General features: G+C 39.3%; 1 protein-coding gene across 1 annotated transcript in view; it reads left to right on the top strand.

Annotated features, from left to right (window-relative positions):
* The first annotated feature begins 200 nt into the window (after positions 1–200).
* egfem1 (EGF-like and EMI domain containing 1) overlaps positions 201–21,614 on the top strand; it is a 50,322-nt gene continuing 28,908 nt past the window's right edge. The window contains exons 1-14 of the mRNA XM_077566911.1: positions 201–283; positions 1,717–1,851; positions 1,947–2,056; positions 2,207–2,311; positions 9,432–9,554; positions 12,102–12,224; positions 14,584–14,709; positions 14,823–14,945; positions 17,232–17,354; positions 17,583–17,720; positions 17,798–17,920; positions 19,246–19,368; positions 19,639–19,881; positions 19,944–20,072. Of these exons, the coding sequence (XP_077423037.1) occupies positions 201–283; positions 1,717–1,851; positions 1,947–2,056; positions 2,207–2,311; positions 9,432–9,554; positions 12,102–12,224; positions 14,584–14,709; positions 14,823–14,945; positions 17,232–17,354; positions 17,583–17,720; positions 17,798–17,920; positions 19,246–19,368; positions 19,639–19,881; positions 19,944–20,072 (1,807 nt within the window). The remainder of the gene's footprint in view (positions 284–1,716; positions 1,852–1,946; positions 2,057–2,206; positions 2,312–9,431; positions 9,555–12,101; positions 12,225–14,583; positions 14,710–14,822; positions 14,946–17,231; positions 17,355–17,582; positions 17,721–17,797; positions 17,921–19,245; positions 19,369–19,638; positions 19,882–19,943; positions 20,073–21,614) is intronic.

Below are 21,614 nucleotides of genomic sequence, written 5' to 3'. Positions count from 1 at the left end.
ACAGGAGATGACGACCTTCATCCTCTCACAGCGGACGCGAGCTCACGTCGGGACCACATTACAGAGCACTAAAGACTTGCACCAACTTTCTGAGCCATGTCTCAAGACGGATTATCTTAATGTAATGTCAACATGTTCTTCTTTTGACCCAGAGGCTTAACGGCAACCTAATGATATTGGCTCCCTAACGGACAGAAAATATGTTCCCAGACATTTTTACTTTGTGTCTGATATCTTTCAGCACCTTGCACGTCGGGACATCTTTGGAATTGCAACTCGGAATGTAAGTAGATTGTTTCAAAATAGGATGTAAGCTGTATTATGTTATACGTCAACATCTATTATCTTAACTTTAAATGAAAACTAGCCTAAATAAGTTACACGTTCACACGTGAGTGAGACTGAGAGAAAATTGGCACACACACACACACGAGTATTTATTTGTTTATTTATTTATAGATACATACACATTTATGTACGCTTGTACAGGAGTTTTAATCATACGGTGATTGATCTAAAAATCCTATTCTCATGATTGGCCCGATGACCACTAGAGTTCGCACTTGCAAGTAATCTATATAAAATGAACAGTCTGAATTATGTGTATGCCTTCCAACATGTTTTTATGTCTAGCCAGCAGACGTCTATTAAAATAAATACTGTGTTGGGCAAGGTTAAATGAAACATTTTAATGACAAGAAAAGCTGAATACTTCCTCTAATTAACTTCAGGCTGTTTTGAATTGGAGCCAGATGGTTGGTTGAGGTGGACCCTGCTTATTTAAGGATACTTGACAACCTCTAATAATGCAAACATTTGTGCTTTAAGGTCTGTGCACATGTGCATATTCTGTTTATTTTTTAGAGAGCTTAGTATTGTTCATTCGGTAATCTTACCGATTCAACATGTCATCATCATTGCTCTCTCTCTTTCTGTGTGTGTGTGAGTGAGTGTGCATACGTGCGTGTGAGTTTGTGCTCATTAATTCACCTGAATCCTATTAAAAATCCCATACCCTTCACTGAAACCAAAGACTTCAGAATTCCGCTAGAGTCGTGAAGTTGTCAGGAGACCCAAGGAAGGATCAAAGAAAAGAAAGAAAAGTGAAATCCAGCACCGACCAGACATCACCTACTACCCACCGGGTTACCAACCAGAATCTTTCACCAGCCCCAGAAGCTTCTAAATTCCAACAAATTAGGGAGACCTCAAGAGATCAAAGGAAAGACTGAAGAAAGGAAGGAAGGATAGATGAAGCAGAGTGAGATCCACAGACATCAGCGTCCACCGATTCAGCGACTAGAGGAAGAAGCAGATTGTGTTTGAATTTTGGTAAATGCTAGTGTGGTGGATCTGGCATGCATGAAAACCTCCACCAAAGAAGGGAGCCGTCGACCCCGGCCAGGACAGGGCAAGCACAATCCCCGGGCCCCGCGGGGTCCACCGGCCGGAGAGCAAACCCAGGAGCCCGGAGCCCCCCCCAACACGCCTCAAGGCGAACGCAGCAGAACGCTTTTCAACACCACTTACCCCGACCCCCCAACACACACACACACACACACGCCACACACACACACACGCCATCCACCACAACCCAGACACCGCCGCCCCCCGGCCTCCAAATCCCCAGACCCCCCAGCCACCCGTACTACCAAGCCGCCACCCCACGACTCCACAGATCCCGAACAGATCTATTCTTCTTTGTCTCCATTGCAGGCCCAATGTTTGTGCCGACCAGGAGATGTCTCTTTCGGGGGTCCCTCAGCCTTGTGTTCAGGCTTTTACACGCATGGTGAAGGTGTGGAGGCAGGGCTGCACAGGCCATAGATGGTGTATGGGTTATGAGAGGAGGTGAGAGTTACGCCTTTCTCCTCCATGGAATGTTTCATCATCTTCATGGTGAAATGTAGCTATTACAACCCGGTAAGCAATTTTACTCTCCACAGGACGACATACTATACGACATACAGACAAGTCTACAGGACAGATATTCACACAGTTTTTAAGTGCTGCCCTGGTTGGACTCAAAGGGATGGCGAAGGAGGCTGTCTACATAGTGGGTATTAGCATTTTAACATCAGTACACAAATTCATGATGATGCAAACAAATCATACAGTGTATAATTTCACACAATATCTATACTTTCTGTACTGAAAAAAAACCTCATGATAATGATAATGTCACGCTATTATGTCACACCTTTAGGGATATGCAGTGCCAATATGTGTTTTAATGGAGGTCGATGCGCAGAGAGTGGGGATCATATATGTCATTGTCCAAAAGGCTTTAAAGGGACAAGATGCCAGTATGGTAAGTTTTGACTCCTATTGTTGCCCTACTGTATTGTTTACTGTACTATACCCTTTCCACCACTTCACCAATAAAGTGTTACCATCATTTTTACAGCATACAGTAGCTTTGACAGTCTGTGACTTACTTAACAGCACAATGTTTCGCTAAAGCCCCAAGTTCAGGTCTTCTCCTTTGACTCTACTTGGGGCTTTGATTAGGAGGTTGCCCTGTGGGGGGTTTCTTGGCTGTTAAAGGTGGTTGCATTTCTCGAGAAAGGGTGGTTTACTTTGAAGGTTCTAATTCTGCTGAGTCTTGTTGCAATAAAAAACAACAGTGCTGAGCTTGCTGGGACTTTAAACACCAAATCCAGAGTGTATTGTATGCACCTTTTCTCATTCAAGAAACTAACACAGTATACCTGCTGTCCGGTAAGACATGGTACTGTTAGGAATAATGAAAGTGACCTGTGGATGTTTGGTTGTTAGATCCCCGGAGCACCTTCTTTACGACAACATGTCACAAGCACGTGTTGTAGAGGCAGCTGTCCGCTATGAGTGTTTTGACCCAAACGATTTGCTTTTCGCACATTGGAGTGACAAATTAGATTAGGGTTTCTATGAGTTTGTCTTTCACACATTCTAAAGTTTCAGCACACTTTTTGCTTTTCTTTAGCGATGAACCGCTTCTCTTTCTCTCAGTATGATTTATGGTCTCTTCTGCCAAATCATTATACACAGAGCAATTTATCCAATGCATACACTGTTGCAAATAAATATTGCAGAGTTATTGTAGAAACTTTGTAAAAAGATTTGACGTTTAGCTAGCATTACTCAGCTTATGGTTAACGCTTGATTTTATATGGCCAATGTTATGCAATATTATATAAGAGTCTAGAAAATAGAATAGATATTTTTAATTTTTGTTAGAGTCAAACCTTACTGTTTTTTTATTGACTAAAACACCTGCATTTAATTCACCTGATGACAATGTATTCAAACAAAGAACATTCAGTGGCGATTGTCTCTTGATGTTATAGGCATGAAAGTTTTATAACATTCATGAGGGGCCAGTGGGTGAAACATTTGATCATATTTCAACTGCTTTGTGGGTTTTCACAGAGCATAGCCACGAAAAGCCTCCCAGGGACTCATCTGGATTGCCCTTTACCTCCATTTTAGATATAGACTGTGTGGATAAGTGATTCAGATAATGGATGAATTAAGACAGAACACAGAAAAGTAGGTCACTCACAGAGTATGTCAAAGGAGATAGGAGATGTCAGACTTAAAGGGTCATGCAAAGGCTGTGGCACCTCTTAAGCTGGTGGGTGGGTACAGTCCCTTGCTCAATGGAACTTCGACAGTTGCCAAGAAGTTTACCATATGATTAAATGTAGCAACTTTAAACCATAGGCCTATTGACCTTTTTTCGTCACAAGTCAAATGTATCTAGAATCTGCGGTTGTCAGGCAGCCAGTCCAGGTTTTGCTGAATGTTTGTTAGCACTCCAGCATGTCCAAAACACTATTGAGGACACCTGCGATAGAAAATGGATGGTTGGATGGATCCAGGATTCAGCTGAGGAGAGCAGTCCTGAAAGAGTTGAAATAGCTCAAGGTTGGACTCTATTGATGCTAACAATTACTCTTCAATTTGTATTATTCATGTTCAATACTGACATCAAATTGGTTGCGGTTTGGTTGGTTGCTGTTACAGTATATTGCAAACAATCACAATAGAAAGTTATGCCAAGCAGATCTTTTTCTTAGATGTGTGACTTGTATAATGAGTATTTGTACAGTAACAAATAGTTAGGCTGTCTTCCATCGACACACCTCTCACCCCATTTGCAGAGTTCATGTTTAAACAGCTTTGATTTACAATGCTACTAAATCAAACACACCTGCAGTTTATATGCAGGTTGTATGTACAGTATCATGCAAACCTGTTCTCATGTTCTCTTCTGATGTGGAACAGTAAAAACACGAACAACCGACTATAGAGTTTAACCTGATATCTTGTTGAAAACTGAACTCTGTTTTGTTGGTAATATTATGTAAAATTACAATCATAATAAATTATGTACACCATACTTTTTTTCTCAATATGACTACTTCAGATTTTAATATCTAAGTCTATACTATTCTTGGAATAATTACTATTTCATTTCACTATGGCTTTCACTATGTGTTTTCTTATGTGATGATATTGATAAAATTAAGTTAAGTTAAACCTTGAATGGAATATTGTAGCTGAACCCCCCCACCCAGGACGCCTCTTAGTTCATTTTGTTAAATGTCCCACGCAACATCAATTCCATTTCATGTATATATATATATATATATATATATATATATATATATATATATATATATATATTTTTTTTTAATCAGGTTCGCTAGATAATTTGAGTTGGAAATACCCAGGATGCCCTTTTCCCAAGCTATTTTAGTTTGTCCAAAACTCTGGCAGATGAGACAGCTGGAATTCTCGTTATGCAAATAAGCTTTGCTTTGATTGTATTTCTGTTCTTCTATTGGATCGCTGCGGGCATGTCCGCTTACATTATGCCCCACTCAACGGTCACCATCACTCAAATACATTCATTCATATGTCAACTAACAAGTACATGCATATACATCCCTATATATTTGAGCAGTGAAAATATAGCCACTTAAAGCTTCAAGTGCCTAGAATACATCCCACTGAGTCATTGCAGGGGTTTTCCATGCCACAATGACTCAATGCTAGCTGCTTGCTAGCTAGCTCACCTGCTAATATGCTTCAGAATGCCGGAGACCCACGGCTATGTCATCCAATGCATCATCACAGTGGTCTGTGTTGTGCCCTGGTCTGTGGGTCCACATAACAGAGACACTTTAGGGAAAGTTAACTCTTTAGTGCACACAGGGATGCGCATTAATCAGCCTGTGGATCACACAACATGACAGACATATTCGAGCACATAGTTCTTGCTAGTTAGTATGTTTTCCGTTTCATCTTATTATGGTAGCTCAAACAGCTCAAAACACATAGCACTTTGGAGTTTAAATTATATCGAGGTGTTCTGTCCAGGAAAGATTATTTTTTTTGATTGCAGGCGTAATTTACGGCTAATTGCACGCTCTAGTGGTACAAATGGACATTGTTATACAAGAACTAAGTACTTTAACTCGCAATCGCGTTATATAAAATGTTTCTAGAAACAAAACTCTGAATTCACTTTGCAGGGTCTTTACAAGAAAGAATTTCTTCTGGAACCACATTTCAGAGTAGAATAAATAGGCACGAACAGCAAATTAGCAGGTATATAAATTGTACAGAGAAACTAGTACAAAGTACAACAGCTACAAAATCTAGTTATAAGGTATAACCCATTATAGAAACTGATGTTTATATTGGGATATACTATCATTGTGAGGGGTTTCAGTTTATACCGTGATATGAATTTAAGCCCATATCTCCCAGCCCTCTGTTACACAAATGAAAACATATATAGATCCTACACACATATGTTTCTCTGCCAAATGTTTTTTTTTTTGGAATAAAGCATTGTCTCCTCTAATTTAGAAATGTATGGTTCAATATCCCAAGGACATTTGGGCTCTTATATTATGTAAAGTGACAGCAACATGTGGTTTTGATCATGGCAAGACTCTTTTGTCTGTCTTCAAAACATCATCTAACCACTACTTTGGCGGTATCTATTTTTCTAATAAACGTTTTGAAGTGGATCAAGATGCATGATTTTAATCATTATAGCCTTTCATAAAGATTTTCAAGGAATTATTGTCTCTCACTGCTTAGTCTTTCCTTTGCATTGGTGTTTGTTTATTTTTATTTTTATTTTTTTATTATTATTAAATGTTACGAATCTAACAACAATTGAAATTATGACACAAGCAAAATGAAGTTAATTGAGCCATTTAATTTAAAGTTTGCTACTCCAGTATTTGAAGAAATGATCATGTGTCAGACCTCGGTTTAAGTCAGTCCAGAACAGTTCGTTTCCAGCTGAATATTGTTATATTCAAAACAGTGATCCGAGAATGTTTGTGTTATATGATATTCTCAGTAAAGTCAATTTTTTTGTATAATGCATTTGTTTCTTACAATTTTCAATGTGAGAATACAAATGTCTCCTGACTGCTTTTCAAACTTTTTCTTTTCCCCAGAAAAGGTATGTAATTCCCCACTTATACTGAGCTCGAAGCTCAATCTTTTCCATGTTCCTTAACAATGTTGAGGGGGAAAAAAACACTACATACCTGCTGATATACATGTTGGGAAATGAACTGGCAAATGGCATATCGATTTATCCACTGCCTGAATACTTGAGGTTGTTTTTGGTGGCGGAAGAGTGGAGATCCTTTGAGAAATTCTGAAGTGGAGTGTAGAGAACGAGTTATGCCAGTAAGACTTAATGATATACACAGGGATCTGGAATCAGTTTGTCTGTAGAGAACATAAGAGCATTTAAGCAGCTGTGTGTTGTCCATGTTACCGGATGGGAAACTGTTATCACCCCTATTCATAAAGCAGCCTCACAACAGCACTTTCCACTTGGGTCTGGAACACACTTAAATCTATGCATGCACTAGTGTGTTTATATCAAAGAAAGTGACAATTGTACATCTTTAAAGACTCCTTTTGAGGAAATGTCATAGGTTTGTATCCTGCGGTTATGATTTACTTCCTGGTGTGCCCTATGTAACCCACAAACAAGGGTGCTGTTCCCTAATTTTTCTGACTCTTTCACACTGTCTTCCTGGCACATTCGCCTTTCAGACAGAACTAGTGAAAACAGAACATTCATGCAGCCATTGCAGCTTAATACATTCGGAAAGTAAGCTCTTTGCAGAGGTATTTTTTTGCAAGAGAAGCAAAATGTGTTTGTCTTTCTGTCCTTATGGTTAGGGCAGACCTGACACCTCTTTCTTTTAGAATCAGGTTGTCTCACTGGGGTTGTGGCTGTGGCTGTTGTGGTCGATGTTGAGGCAGGGCTGGCTGAGGAGGCTTTTGTTGCCGATGCTCTTCGTGTTACTGTGGATGTGGACGACGTGCTTGGTGAGCTCTGCAGCTGTCTGACCAAGGCTGCAGCGGGTGGGTCAATGTGGGCCTTGACAAGGGAACTTTCTAACTCCTCAAGAAACATTCTCTGCTTGCTCTTCTTGGTTGAATTCCACCCATGGTGAATGTGGGTCCACAACAAAAATGCATTGTAATGAGGATGTTGTAAAACACAACCATTGGCCATCTCCTGGTCATTCGCTGGCAAGTGTAGGTGGCAGTCAGCTTATCCAGGTTGTCCACTCCACCTTTGTTTTTATTATAGTCCAGGATGATTATGGGCTTTTTGTCACTTCCTGATGACACAGCTGCATCTTTGTGAATCACATTTCGTCGTTTTTTTGGACAGTATGAAACAACAGTGGGGGTGTCTGTAAAAACAAACTTTGATGAAAGCGGAGCCCTGTCCTTCACCTGCAACATTTCAGGGGGCAGCTCAGGTTTATTTATTTTTTTTACTGTGCCAACCATGATGAGTTTCCTCCTGAGAAGTTCCTGTCCAAGGTCATAGGTGGTAAAAAAAATTGTCACAATTGATGTTGTGACCCCGCAGTCCAGTAGTCATATCAAGGACTACGCGTTTTCCTTGTTTTTTTTTGCTTGCAGATTTACCTGTGTAAATCTGTAGATTCCATACATAGCTGTTTTTTGTATCACAGGCTGCCCAGATTTTTATGCCATATTTGCCTGGCTTACTTGGCATGTATTGTCTCAAGGGACATTTTCCACGGAAAGGAAGAAAACGTTCATCTACAGTCGCGTCGGGCCTTGGGTTTAACATCAGTGGAAGGAGCTGCACCCATCTCTCCCAGACATCCCTGATGGGAGCAAGCTTGTCAGATTTTGCTCTGGTCTCTCTGTTGTCAAATATGAATACTCTGGATATCATTTGAAAGGTCTGAAGTGACATTGTTGCCCGGAAAATATTCTTACCTGTCGATGCATCCCAGAGACTATCAGTGGTCTCATTGTTGGATCTGTACACTCCAGCCAGAAGAAGAAGACCAATGTAGGCATCCAGACTTTCCTCATCAATGTCATTCCAGATGATGCCATGGACTTTTTCCCCTTCAAGGTTTGTCATAGCAATGATGACTTTTTTTTGTGACATTGGCACAAACAAATCAAAACATGTCTTGATGTCACTCTTGTCACAGCACACCTTGTGATCCCAGGCGTCATTTTGATGACATTTGTAGCTTCAGCACCGGTGACCTCATCATCACACTGTTCAGATGTGTCCGTGTCTTCCGGTTAATACGCCACATCATCTTCCTCTTCCTCCTGCTGTGTGTCCTCTGCTTCATTTTCAGCAAAGATATGATCCAAAGCTTGGCTTGCAGTAACTCTTCTTCTCATTGTTGCTCGCTGTAAACTGGAGACCTGTACTCTGCAACTCAATATTTCAATGGTCCAGTCATTGGCACACCCTGACAATCGTAAATATTACCACCATTTGCATTGGAATGCTGAATAATGGGCACTTACATTCATGATCCAGTGCTGTTGATGGGTACAGCCAAGTGTGTCATACAATAACAACTAACCATTGTTACTTGCTGGAAATTGGAGAGCTGTAATCTGCAAAACAACATTTCAACCTGATGATCATGCAAATTACCACCATTTAATACAATATATCCATACAATGGGGACTTGTTGATGGGTACAGCCAGGTGTGTGATACAATAACATCTAACCGGGTCGAAACTGACCCCAACAACACAAGTCATAATTTTCACCAGAACATTTTATAATTAGAATTTTTAAAAAAAATTTTTTTATTTGATTTTGTTTAAATAGACATTACCAACAAAGTCAAAACGTTTTGATGCTGTAAACAAATTGATGTAGTACTTATGTGCATTTAAAACTTAAAATGGGTCGGTGGCGACCCTAACACAAGAAGAAGTTTTAAAAAATCTATATTTTCACATTGTCATTTAACTCTAAAATCTTTAGTAAAATGATACACAATGTGTTGTCCCCCCCCCCCAAACATTAATAAATGATCACACTTTGTTGCATGGAATGAACCAAACAATTTTCACGTTTTGTTTTTCTTTCAGATATAAATGAATGTGACGTGGACAAAGGAGGCTGTGAAGGATACTGTTGCAATACCATCGGCAGCTACTACTGCAAGTGTCCTGAGGGCAGTGAGTTGGGGCTAGATGGCAAATCATGTCAAGGTAAGAAGAACATTTAGGATACAATCAGTGTGCACAAACACATTTTATATTAGCGTCTGCTCATCTGAGCATTCAGATTTATTAACAAGTTGTTATTTTATTGATGAACTTCTAATGGTGCGTCAGTGTGTCTCACACACGAGAGAACTTGCTTCCTCCCACACTTCAAAAACATTTATTGTAGGTAAAATGTAGATTCAAAATTGTGCATTTTGTGCAATATTATGCTCTGTGATTGGCTGGTGACTACTGTAATTCAGGGTGTACCCCGCCTGTCGCTAAACTAAGCCAAATTAGGCTCCAGTTCAACTGTGATCTAATAAGCATAAGTTGTATATAAAATGAATGGATAGCTGGTTTCTGATGTTATCAACAAACCAGGTGTTGGGTGGAAATCTTTCTTCTGGGTACATTTTATGTATGGGCCACCTTTGGAATCATCTACCAATTGTTTACTGTACTCACATGTGAATGCATCTAAATGTTATATAGCAAAGCTGCACCTTTTCCCCCATGTACGTACTAGAATGTGCATTGTTTCTTATATGCGCCAACATTGTAGATTTATTGCATGACTGCCAACAATCTGTCAGTGGGCCTTACTGCACTTTATCATATGTACAATCAATCACCTCCGTTCTGGAACTACACACGTGCATACAGATGTCTTTTTTTTTTAATTTTTAGCGCAGGGGGACCACCTGTGACTTTATCTGTGAATTGATAATTTGACAAATGCCCAACCTTTCTACACAACTAGCATGCTCCACAGTAAATAACATTGTTGGTTTCTGTTTTGTTTTATTAAATATGGGTCATATTGTTCCTAGTAATTTATTTTAACTTTGATTGACCTGCTGCAGATGAACCGTCTAGACTCCAGGCCATAAAATGTTGAATGAAAAACACAGTCAGCACATGCTCTGTAAACCTGTCAACTACTTAACTTTCTTAGTCTGGCAGAAAGAAATATGTTGAGTGAGGCCCATTTGTTTCTCGGCGTTCCAGGTGTGAACAAATACACCCGGCCTTTAACCTTTATGACAAGATATTGTCATAATTTAAATCCTCACAGCCGACCACTGGAGAAGACAAGCGTAAGAGGCCCCAGCTTGTGTGAAGTTCTTTTGGTTTATTTTTTACTCTATGAGTGGTTAAATTTATGGGGAAGCAATCGAGAGCTTGTTTTTGAAGAAGGGCTGCCTACTTTTTCGGATCTTTGTGGTAGAGTTTGAAGTTATCAATGCCTGCTGGATCTTTAAGAGATGGCTGAAGCCAAGCCTTTGTACACTGCTGCTTATTGTCTTCATATAGGTCAAACAAAAAGAAGATGCTATAATTTATTGGCAAATGTTACGTTATTACTTCATTTCTTTCCATTCTCAAACAAAAAACTACCTGTTACTTCTCTTTTTTTATGAGAGTAGATGCATGCTCAGTATCTTGGAGCCAAACTACACTGCAGTATCCCATTCAGGCTTTGATATCCTCAAGCTTGGACACGTCTGACACCTCTTCCACTGCCACACAGACCTTAGAAGCCAGAGTTTGTTTCTCAGTTATGCCCTCACTAGAGGAGACTGCACTTTGTCAACTTTCCTCTGCAGGTACTGTTAAATTGGTGCCGAAGTGTGCATTACATGCACACAAAACAATTCAAAGTAATGGATCAGTTAATGAATATGTAATTATTTTAGGAGTGGTTGTGTGAGGATTATTCATGATATCACGTAGACAGTCTTAATAATTTGGGCAAACAACAATTTTTATTTGAATGGCCTCAATTTTGCCATCCTTCCTCCTCTTTTCCGCGGCCAGCACGTGCCTCCGCCATTGTCAAGCATGTTTTAAAAACATTATTTGACCCTTATAACATGTATTTGTGTTGCATCAACTGACATAATTTGCCTAACGTGTTAGATGATAAAACATGTCTAAAAAAAAAAATTTACTTTTTGAAGTGCAGCCAAAGATAGTGCCCATGTCAGCAGTGATTTGCAAGTTTCTCACTTGCTAGTGGCAGAATGATTGAAAACTCTAACTGTCCAAAAGTAGAGTGAACTCTAGTGGTTATTTTGTGCATAGCAGTCAACCAAGTGGCAGAGACGGCCCAATCAGGCTAAGTTCAGTTCAACACATTTTCCAATGCAATATAGTGACTCAAAATGTGGTCTACCAAATGGTCAAGCAGACCATTAAAGGGCTAATGGAGAGCCCGGACACCCTGCGGAGGAAACTCATTTCGGTCGCTTGTATCCGGGATCTTGTTCTTTTGGTCACGACCCACCGCCCGTGACCGAAAGAAAATTGTCACATCTGATTTGTATTTATTTGTGTTTGGCTTGATAATGTTTGACTATCTTCTACACAAACATTGTTACAGGTTGATCATTTCTAAAATCATGATCAATTTAAATTTAAAACTTGCCACTGAAATATAGTTTGTTCACAGATCTGTTGATGGTCTACTACTACGCTCCGAAATAATCAAAGCAATGTTATACCTGTTACTATTAATATCGTTATTGTACTTCTGTGTGTGTTCAGATGTCAATGAATGTGCGGAGGTCAATGGAGGATGCCAGCAGAAATGCATCAACACACCAGGCTCTTATCATTGTGAGTGCGGGGAAGGATTCCGCATGCATACTGATGGTCGGACCTGCATTGGTAAGCAGTTAGAAGTTTAACACTTTTTTGCGATTTTTTCCCCCAATGAGAAATACGTGCCTTGGCTCAATAAAGGTTGCGAAACACAGCCCTATTAAAATGGACAGACATAATGGTACAGTTAACTTGTTTTGTTTCACAATCTATTGAGGCAATCACTACAATCAATTAATTGCTGTGACTCAATGATACTCAATTAGACTTACACAACTATCGACAGGTATTTTGGCCCATCCTCATGAAGAAACACCTCTCACCTCTCAGGTTTGACGAGTGTCTGTGAAAGAAAGACAAGACTTGGTTATGTTCTGGGGCTGCTTTGCTCAATCTAGCTTCAGGAGTCTTGAATCTTTGCAGGACACAATATTAAGTTAAGGTTACAGGTTATATACAGTATTTTGTTCAGGCTTGTTTAATTTGTTTGTGTTATACAAACATTATTTTGGACCACAAAAAAAAGCTAAGTGTACATTACATGTGGCAAGTACATTCATCAAAATGCTATAATACAAATGTGAATGTGTAGTTTTGTGTACCAAAGGCTGCAAGAATAGGCAAAGTTTTATGTAGTAACTAAGTAGGCTGCAAATACACCGTTGTTATTGGTAAGAACACAAGCCAGAATATTTATAAACAGTGGAAAAGGCAACTGCTCATGAATGTCCATGACCATAAATGAATGCATAATACATTAAAGTTGTAATGATTATATTAATAGCAGTGTTGATGATATTATCACTGCTGATAGCAGCAGAAAGGAAGGACTTGGGGTACCTCTTCACATATTTTGGGTGTGTGACTGAAGGAGTTTTTGAGCGTTTCAGTGGTAGGATAACTCATGCACTAAGTACTATACTATATTGGACGACGAGAGAAATTCACATGATGACTTCATCAAGAAATGTGATACACTCTTCCTGAAATTGTCTTTTAGACAATATCAAGCTTGGGTAATACTGTATACATCCAATATTTTCATGGTGCAGGGCAGATACAGTACATGAGTGAACGGAATTGCTTTATTTACAGACTTGCGGTCCAGACATAGCCAAACAACACACAAGTTGACAGTTAATACAATTTACATCAATGTATTGTGATTCTCTCCCCATCTTTCTGTAGTATCTTTGCCGTGGAAGATAGAGTTTGAGGTTTGTGTATGCTAAAGTCATCAGTGTTAAAATTTTTTCTTCTCATAAAAACTCAGGCACAGAGGTGATATTTCATATTTGCTACACAGTAATTGGATGGAAATATTAGAAAGTCACTCAAACTGCCAGCACCTGGCTTAGTACATATTAGTTTGAGCTTTTACACAAAATGTTGTTTTATTTGGATTGAATTTGAATACTCACATATCATTTAACGAGATAGTGTGTAGAAATCTTTGCCATCGAGTGGTGAACTGATAGAATGCAATAATCTAAGTTCGAATCGCATACGTTTTGAAGAATGCGCACTATGATGCCTCAGAGGGACCACATTTTGCAAGCCTACCACCAATTACTACATCGGCAAAGTTAGTCTCTTTCGGGTATCCATAGCTAAAAGATGACGGCGAAACATGTCAGCCTTCTGTACACGGACTTACATATGAATGGGCTGTCTGTCAATGCCGCTTAACTACCGTTGGAAGAAGTGGCTACCGGTGGCCATCTTACATTGCCACTCACTAAGGCCACCTAACCTGAATACATTGATTTCTCTGCGGTGTTTTCACTTTATTTTCTGACTTTGTGGCGAAAATACCACCATGTATGACAGAGTTATACCCATAAGTCTGACTTATAAGTAAGACTTGTACACTTCATTGCTAAGAAAAATGCTTTACATTTTTTCTTATAAGGTATATCTTTGGGTGTTACTTAGAATTTTTTTTTTGCATTATGTTGTCAGACATGCACAAGTAACAGTGTTTTCAGTGAAAAAATAACAGTTGTCAGTTAAAGTGGCAGCGTAAGATGGCTGCCCTCTGTATGTTGACCTTATAGAACATACTTTTTTTTTTGCATATTATTGAAATGAATAGTTCATTTTTTTAAATGAATAACCATTGAAAAATGAAAAAAAAAATCTGCACACTGTCCCTTTAAGGGAAAATTCAGCTTGCACTTTGGAAAACCAGATCACACACATGCAAGAATGCAAGGAGAGATTCAGAGAGAGAAAGAGGCGCACAGTGTTGCACCATTTCAGATGGAGGTGGGGTCAATGCTTCGCTCAAGGGCACCACAAATGTTTTTTTTTTTTTACAATGATGTCTCTAGATTTTGTGGATATTCTGAAAGCAACAAAAATAAAAAATTGTATCCCCCCCCCTCTATTACTAATATATACATGTGTCTCTTTTGCATTCAAGCTGTAAACTCTTGCTTGGTGTTGAATGGAGGTTGTGAGCACAAATGCCTAGACTTGGGAAACAATCACTACAAATGTGAGTGTCGAAAGACCTACAAGCTCAAGACAGATGGACGGCACTGTGAACGTAAGTCATCAGCCCTGATTACCCCCACCTGACCTTGACAAAATCAACAAGATAAGATACCCATGATAGAATGTGCATGTGTGGGTCACATCCTTTGTGTTTTTGTGTGGCAGTGAGGGACCCCTGTGAGGAGAGGAATGGAGGCTGCACACAGCTGTGTGTCTCCGTGGATGGCCGTGTTCAGTGCAGCTGTCGATCTGGTTTTACTCTGGCTGAAGATGGCAAGAGCTGTGAAGGTGAGGAATCAGATACTGTACACTCATCGATGTACACTTCACATAAGGTGCATTTACAAATCCAATGGGCTTTTTCAAAAACTGTTCTTAGAACATAGAAAAAACTCCTACAATGGAAATACAGTATGGATAAAAATGCATTTTAAAAAATGTCGCAACACCTTGGCATTAATTGCAAATCTACAAACACATGTAGAGAAGCGTTACAGTAGCCTACATTTTTAGATTGGATGGCATGCGATTCGAAAAGTGCATAATTCTGATAGTCAGTAACTTTAACAATACAATATGGCAGCGCTCGCAATCCTAGACAAGCATTATTAAACTAGCACTGTAAACAAGCTGTCATTAGCCATGGCTGCTATTGGTAGCATGACTTATTTGTAATAGCGTTACTATAACACTAGATTCATCGGTTTGATGTTTTATTTTTTTAAATGCGCAAACAATTAAAATCAAAGAAAAGTGATACATGTAACTGTTGAGTAGAATTGTTATTAATTCTGCAACACTTCTATAACCCAATTTGACTGCGGGACGGACGCGGAGCGACATCCGTACGGATGCCGCTAGGAATAGAAAGCATTTAAGTCCATTCACACCAGCTGCAGTGGGGTGCTTAGGCCTATGCGGTGCATATCAGATGCGGAGCTACGGATGGTTTCCGCAAGCTTTCTATTTCTTCCAGATTCCGCATGCGTATTTTCATGAAGCTGAAGAAATTACACAAGCCGGACAGGAAGTCTGGCATCGACATCAAGGTAGATCTGGTATATTTCAAAATAAAACCATTTGCGAACTCGATTTTTTGGAAGGGAATCTAGCTAACTATATGAGTCGGACATTTAAAAAACAAAAAAACAAGCTCAGAATAAATTAAACATGACAAAATAACACTATTTAAACACAAAACATACTTACCTATGGTCGAAGAGTCACAGTAGAAGTCCCAGAAATAATGTCCAAAAAGCAAAGCAATGTGACGACAGGCAAGTGTTGCTATTGTTTACCAGTAGCGCTCTATATACACGGTTGTTACTGCGTGAACTCAACTCGCCAGCGTGAACCCCCGTGATCTTGTGGTCTGGCGGGTGCAGATTTCCTGACACGTACAGCACACGCAACGCACACGGAGTGAATTGCAGTCCGTGCGGATGCCGTACGGAAACCGCTCTGCAATGAGTGTGAATTGGGCGTAAATCCTCTCAGCTGTTTTTCTTTCTTTCTTTTTTCTTTCTCTTTCTTTCTTTCTTTCTTTCTTTCTTTCTTTCTTTCTTACTTTCTTTCTTTCTTTCTTTCTTTCTTTCTTTTGTTTGCGAGTCTTAGTCCCTGTTGTTAGCAAGCAAGGGATGTTCCCTTATTTCCCAGAGGTGGATATTCCAAAATAGTTTCAGCAAAACTGCTTAAGTCAAAGCTACCAGGTCAGTATGCAGCTTCGGGTGCCCCGATGACCAACTATAAGTGCGCTCACTGCAATTAACTGACACACTTTGTCGGTCACACCTGCTGTCTCTAATTGTTTCTTTCTTCAGCATGGTGGTTTCTTAAAAATGAATGAATAAATAAATAAATAAGCTCCCGCGTTAAGTGTGATTATTATTTTCAAACATCTATGACAGTTAAGAATGAACTAAATTAAAATAAAATAAAGTATTGACCTTGAAATGTATTAATGAAATTCAAATAACTTCCTGTGGGAAAATTCTGTTCTATATTTGATCAAATTGCAAGTCGACCAGCGTCCCAGAAGAGATTGTCTTCCACCGTAGTAAAACTTTATGTTGTCCCAATAATTTGTGCAGGTGTTGTTGCTGATGAATGAAGTATTGGTATTTTCTATGAACCGTAAAATATGTTTGGTTCAATATCTGTCTATCTCTGTACAAAAACCCGTTCCAAACAATTGCAATAGTATTTGCTTTATCTGCCTTCACTATTTCATTTCTAATCAAAGATTAGAACATGATTAGTAATCATGTGCTACATTCATGCCTGTGTATTTCAGTGGGCATTTTCCATATATAATAGAATTGATTCAACGGAACCAAGAGGGACAATTTATTTAAATCCTGCCATGATAGATCAGTTTTATTTCATGCAAGCTGAAATGCACATGTCCATGAATCCCAGTCTGAGCTAACAATACATTCTTGTGTCCATGACACTGAAAAATAATTCAAGATGTTTTTGTCAAGGATCTATTCTTTTGTAAGCCTTTTTTCTGTCATTAGTGTCACATTGCCATGTGTTTAAAATAACCAAGCAAGCATATCCTGTCATCAACAGACATTGATGAGTGCAATTCAGGTCATGAAAAGTGCTCCCATGGATGTGTCAACATGCCGGGCTCCTTTCGATGTGTGTGTCATCCGGGCTTTGAGCTTGGTGCAGATGGAAAACGGTGCTACCGTGAGTAAAGATAACATCTTTTTTCCACCAGCGACCCAGTATAGCAGAAACACTACTGACGCATTAGTCCACCAGTGGACATTTCATTGAGCACGCATTGTGAATGGTCAAGTACATTTCATATGCACTGCATGAATCCTTTGCTTGCATTCCAAACCAAACTCATTTGTCCTAATTTGCTAAAAATGCTGTGTCTTTGTTGTGGTTGTGCACACTTGTACACTGCAGGCATAGAGATGGAGATTGTTAACAGCTGTGAGAAGAATAATGGAGGCTGCTCTCATCAGTGTGAGCACACCACCAATGGGCCGCTTTGCTCTTGCCATCATGGCTACCAGCTAGACCAGGACAGGAAGACCTGTGTAGGTAAGAACTTCTTTTGGCATCATGTACCCTCTACTGCATGCTAAATCTTACAATGTACTGCTGTGTACCTACCTCAGACAGTGATGAGTGTGTCAATGGCGAATCCTGCTGCAGCCACCTCTGCAGAAACTATCCAGGCGGCTACGAATGCAGCTGCAGAGCTGGCCACACACTAAACCCAGATGGCTGTGGCTGTGACGGTAAGAATTCTGGATTGTTGGCGGGTTATCTAGTCTTTGTTATGCTTTTTGTATTGTGGCACTGTGATGCTGCACACAAATCCGAAAACATGTACAAGTAACAAAAGCTATTCCAGATCTTGTGACAAATAACAGAAAATGCTAAGTAACCGTGGTATAAAGGCGTTTGTGCAATTAATATTACATGGCAAGATTCCAATTATTATTATTCATATTAGATTTGTTTTTTTTAATAGTGCTGTCTCAGCCCACAATACATTTTATTTCGATTCTAGGATTTATTACTATTAGGCTTACTTACTATTATTATAACTGCGTTATTAATTGATGTAACCTATAGCAGTGTTTTTTGGATTTTTTTTGTTACAAAAACAAAAAACTATTTCTTACTTTCAGCATACTTGAGCACCTGCACACCGCTTACCTACACCCCTGTTTCCATCATCCAGAAAAAAACATTCAATAGTTTTTTTGGATTTTGCTGACCTCACATTCTGGTAAAATAAAAAAATTGAAAAAATAAAAAATAAATTAATGTATATATATTTTTTAATAAAAAAAATGAAATAAAATACAATACAATACAATATAATAAAATACAATAAAATAAATAAACACCAACCTCATCTAATCATAGCTTTATGGGCCTTTTTTTTGCACTGGGGCACAGACATGCTGGAATTGAAAAAGGTCTTTTTCAAACTGGATACAACATCAAAAATATCTTAAAGGGAAGTCAACCTCCCCAAAAATTCTTACAATAATATGTTCTATGCAGCCCCACTAGTCTAATACAGTATTCTGGTTAATATTGCGTTAGTGGAATATGAGTTAAGCAGCAAAATCCTGCACTTTTTATCAATATCAGAAGGCAGCCATTTTGCTACGTCCTGTGAAAATGACATTGCAGTTGCTCATGCCTCAGGTAGCAACCAATTACAGCTCAGTCCTGAGCCACTGTGATGTCATCTTTAGTTGACAGCAAGTGGCAAAATGGCCGCCCCCTGAGATGGATGAGAATGGATGTATTTAGCTGCATAACTTATATTTCACAAATGTAATATTAATCAGAATTTCATGTTTAGACTAGTGAGGTCACATATAACATATTATCAAAAAATGTTTAAGGTTGACTTCACCTTTAGGATTAATTTATTCAAGATCAAGTGTCACACCATTGATTGATTAATTGCCTAATTTGAATTACGGTATGTGACATCCATTTTCTGCTATTACTTTTTATTTCTATGATAAGTGTTTTGCAACCCCTCTCTTATTTATTTATTGTGTGTGTGTGTGTGTGTAATTTTCCATTATCCTATAAGACATCAATGAGTGCCTGGCAGAGACGTCAGGATGCAACCATGCCTGTGTCAACACCCTGGGAACATATGAGTGTTTTTGCCGACAAGGTTTCCGCTTGGATCAAGATCAGCACACCTGCATCTGTCAGTAACCTTGAACTAACTCTATAAAAGATGCATTTTAAAATACATTCCTCCATGAATTTTGTGATTTCCAGTTTTATATGTAGCCTAACTATCTCCTGCTTTAACACAGGAAGGACGTGAGTTTGTTTTTCAACTATAGACTCCCTTTAAATTTACAATAGCAACAATATGAGATTATGACCAACCATAAACCCAGCATTGCAATCTATGAAATTCAGTCATACAACTCATTTGTAACATATGGTCATTCTGTGTCGCCTTTGTTAGCTTTATATGGAAGAGAGTTGGAGGAAGATGAGGAGGAGGAGGAAGAAGATGAAGAGCAGCTGGAAGCCTACAGGTTACCAGAGCTGTTCTTTCGTAACGTTCCCCAGCTTCTCCATTACACAGCAGCATTACATTCCCGCTATGGAAGTGACGATGATGATGAAAATGATGCTAGTGATGATGACGAAGAGTTTGAAAGCCTCCTAAAACGTGGAGAAGAATTTAGATTGGACAGCCAAATCGGTACAACAAAAGCAAGTATGCACCTTTCTGACAATAGAAAACTAACTTTTCATTCTTGTCAGTGTGTCTGGATAACTCTTTTGGGGAGGACTGCAGTTGGCGATGTGAAGACTGTGTAAATGGACACTGTGGTGAAAATAAAGACCGCTGTGAATGTTCACCTGGATGGGCTGGCGTTATCTGCAATGAGAGTAAGTACAACATTTTATTATATTCGGTATGTGGAGTGCCTGTCACATCTGCTTTTTGCATTACTGACAGTTGGCACTACACTCTTTAGTTTCTCAAATGCTGTAAAGAGATTTGTTTTTATTTGTCTCTTTGTAGGATTTAACTGAGATACAAAACCTACTACCAAGGATTTTGTTTTTACCTGCTTGTTTGTTCACCCCTAATTTGATTTCCAGTAAACTTACTTCTTCTATACAGAATGTTATTACTCACAATACTGACAATGTTCACTTTTGCGATAAAGAGAGACTGTTTGGGGAATTCACACAGAGCAGCAGCAGCAGGGAAAGAATATGTAGTTTGCCAAAACTATCTTTTATCCTTTAACTAGTTATTTTTGGCCATGAATATGTACACGTACACACGCACGCAGGCACAAAGCCATCATCTTCCCCATCTCTTGGGATAATCCATCTGTTATTTCTATTTGTGCTACCTATAGAAGTGTGGTCCAGTTTTAGAGTGCGATAGCCTACTGCGTGCATCGATCCAGGGTCATATATCAAAACCTGTCAGCTCTCCTGCGTAGGTTAGAGGGTTGTTTATGGACCTCCGAACAAAAAAGCACCAGGGGAATCAATCTGTGAGCTACCTTACCAAGGCCGAGGCCCACAGCAGGCCGGAGTCCAAGGATGTTCATTGCTGGGTTTAAAAGCAATTGTCCACTCTTCCCATGCATTCCTGTGATTAATGGCTGTCTCTGGTCTGAACCTGAGTCCTGCTGGTTCTCATGAGGGGAAAAACACATGGGATAAGTCCGTTAGAATGTCAAATTTTATACAGATTATACAGTCCCAATGTGCCTGGTTCTGCTTGGATGCACATGCACTGGACCCCTTTTTGCGCAGTGCATACGATAATGAGATCTGAATACAAAATACTTTATAAAAAATTATACCAACGATGGTACTCAGTATGATGGCCTTGTTAACAAAAGTGACAATTTATTGAGTGCCTTATTCATGCTTCTAAGCCAGCAGTTCTGAGTCAGTCACAGGGGTTTGGCGGAGGTCAAGACACACACCCAACTCACATGATTCGTGATGATACAGTATGCCCGCTTGGCCATTATTGGCTGCAGGTGATCACGCCTCCTTGCTTGCAGGGAATTTGTTGTGGCTCATTAGTCGACTTGTGACTGTTGTGATGGTACGTCGTGTGATTTATTTTATTATTGTAATCCCTTGATACCAACTATATCGAGCACAAAAAGAAAGTGGTTGGACGAAAATGTGTAATATGAATTCACATGTATAACGGAACATATGGTGTTCCACAGGGTTCAATTCTGTTTTCATTGTATCTGCTGCTCATGTGTTCCATCTTAACAAAACTCTATAAATATAAAGTTGAGTGATGGGAGTCAGCGTCCAAACTGCCTGATTTGCAATGCCAAGTTGAGCAATTCTAGTCCAGCACAACTAGCTATCTAGTAGAACTAAAGGAACAATTCCTGAAAGCTGCTCAATGCAGGGAATTGAATTTCAAGTTGCTACTTCCAC

This window comes from Vanacampus margaritifer, chromosome 5 (genome assembly GCF_051991255.1).
Source record: "Vanacampus margaritifer isolate UIUO_Vmar chromosome 5, RoL_Vmar_1.0, whole genome shotgun sequence".
In the NCBI taxonomy this organism is placed as follows: Eukaryota; Metazoa; Chordata; class Actinopteri; order Syngnathiformes; family Syngnathidae; genus Vanacampus; species Vanacampus margaritifer.
Note: the sequence above shows the minus strand (reverse complement) of the source record. Positions and strands in the feature narration are given on the sequence as shown.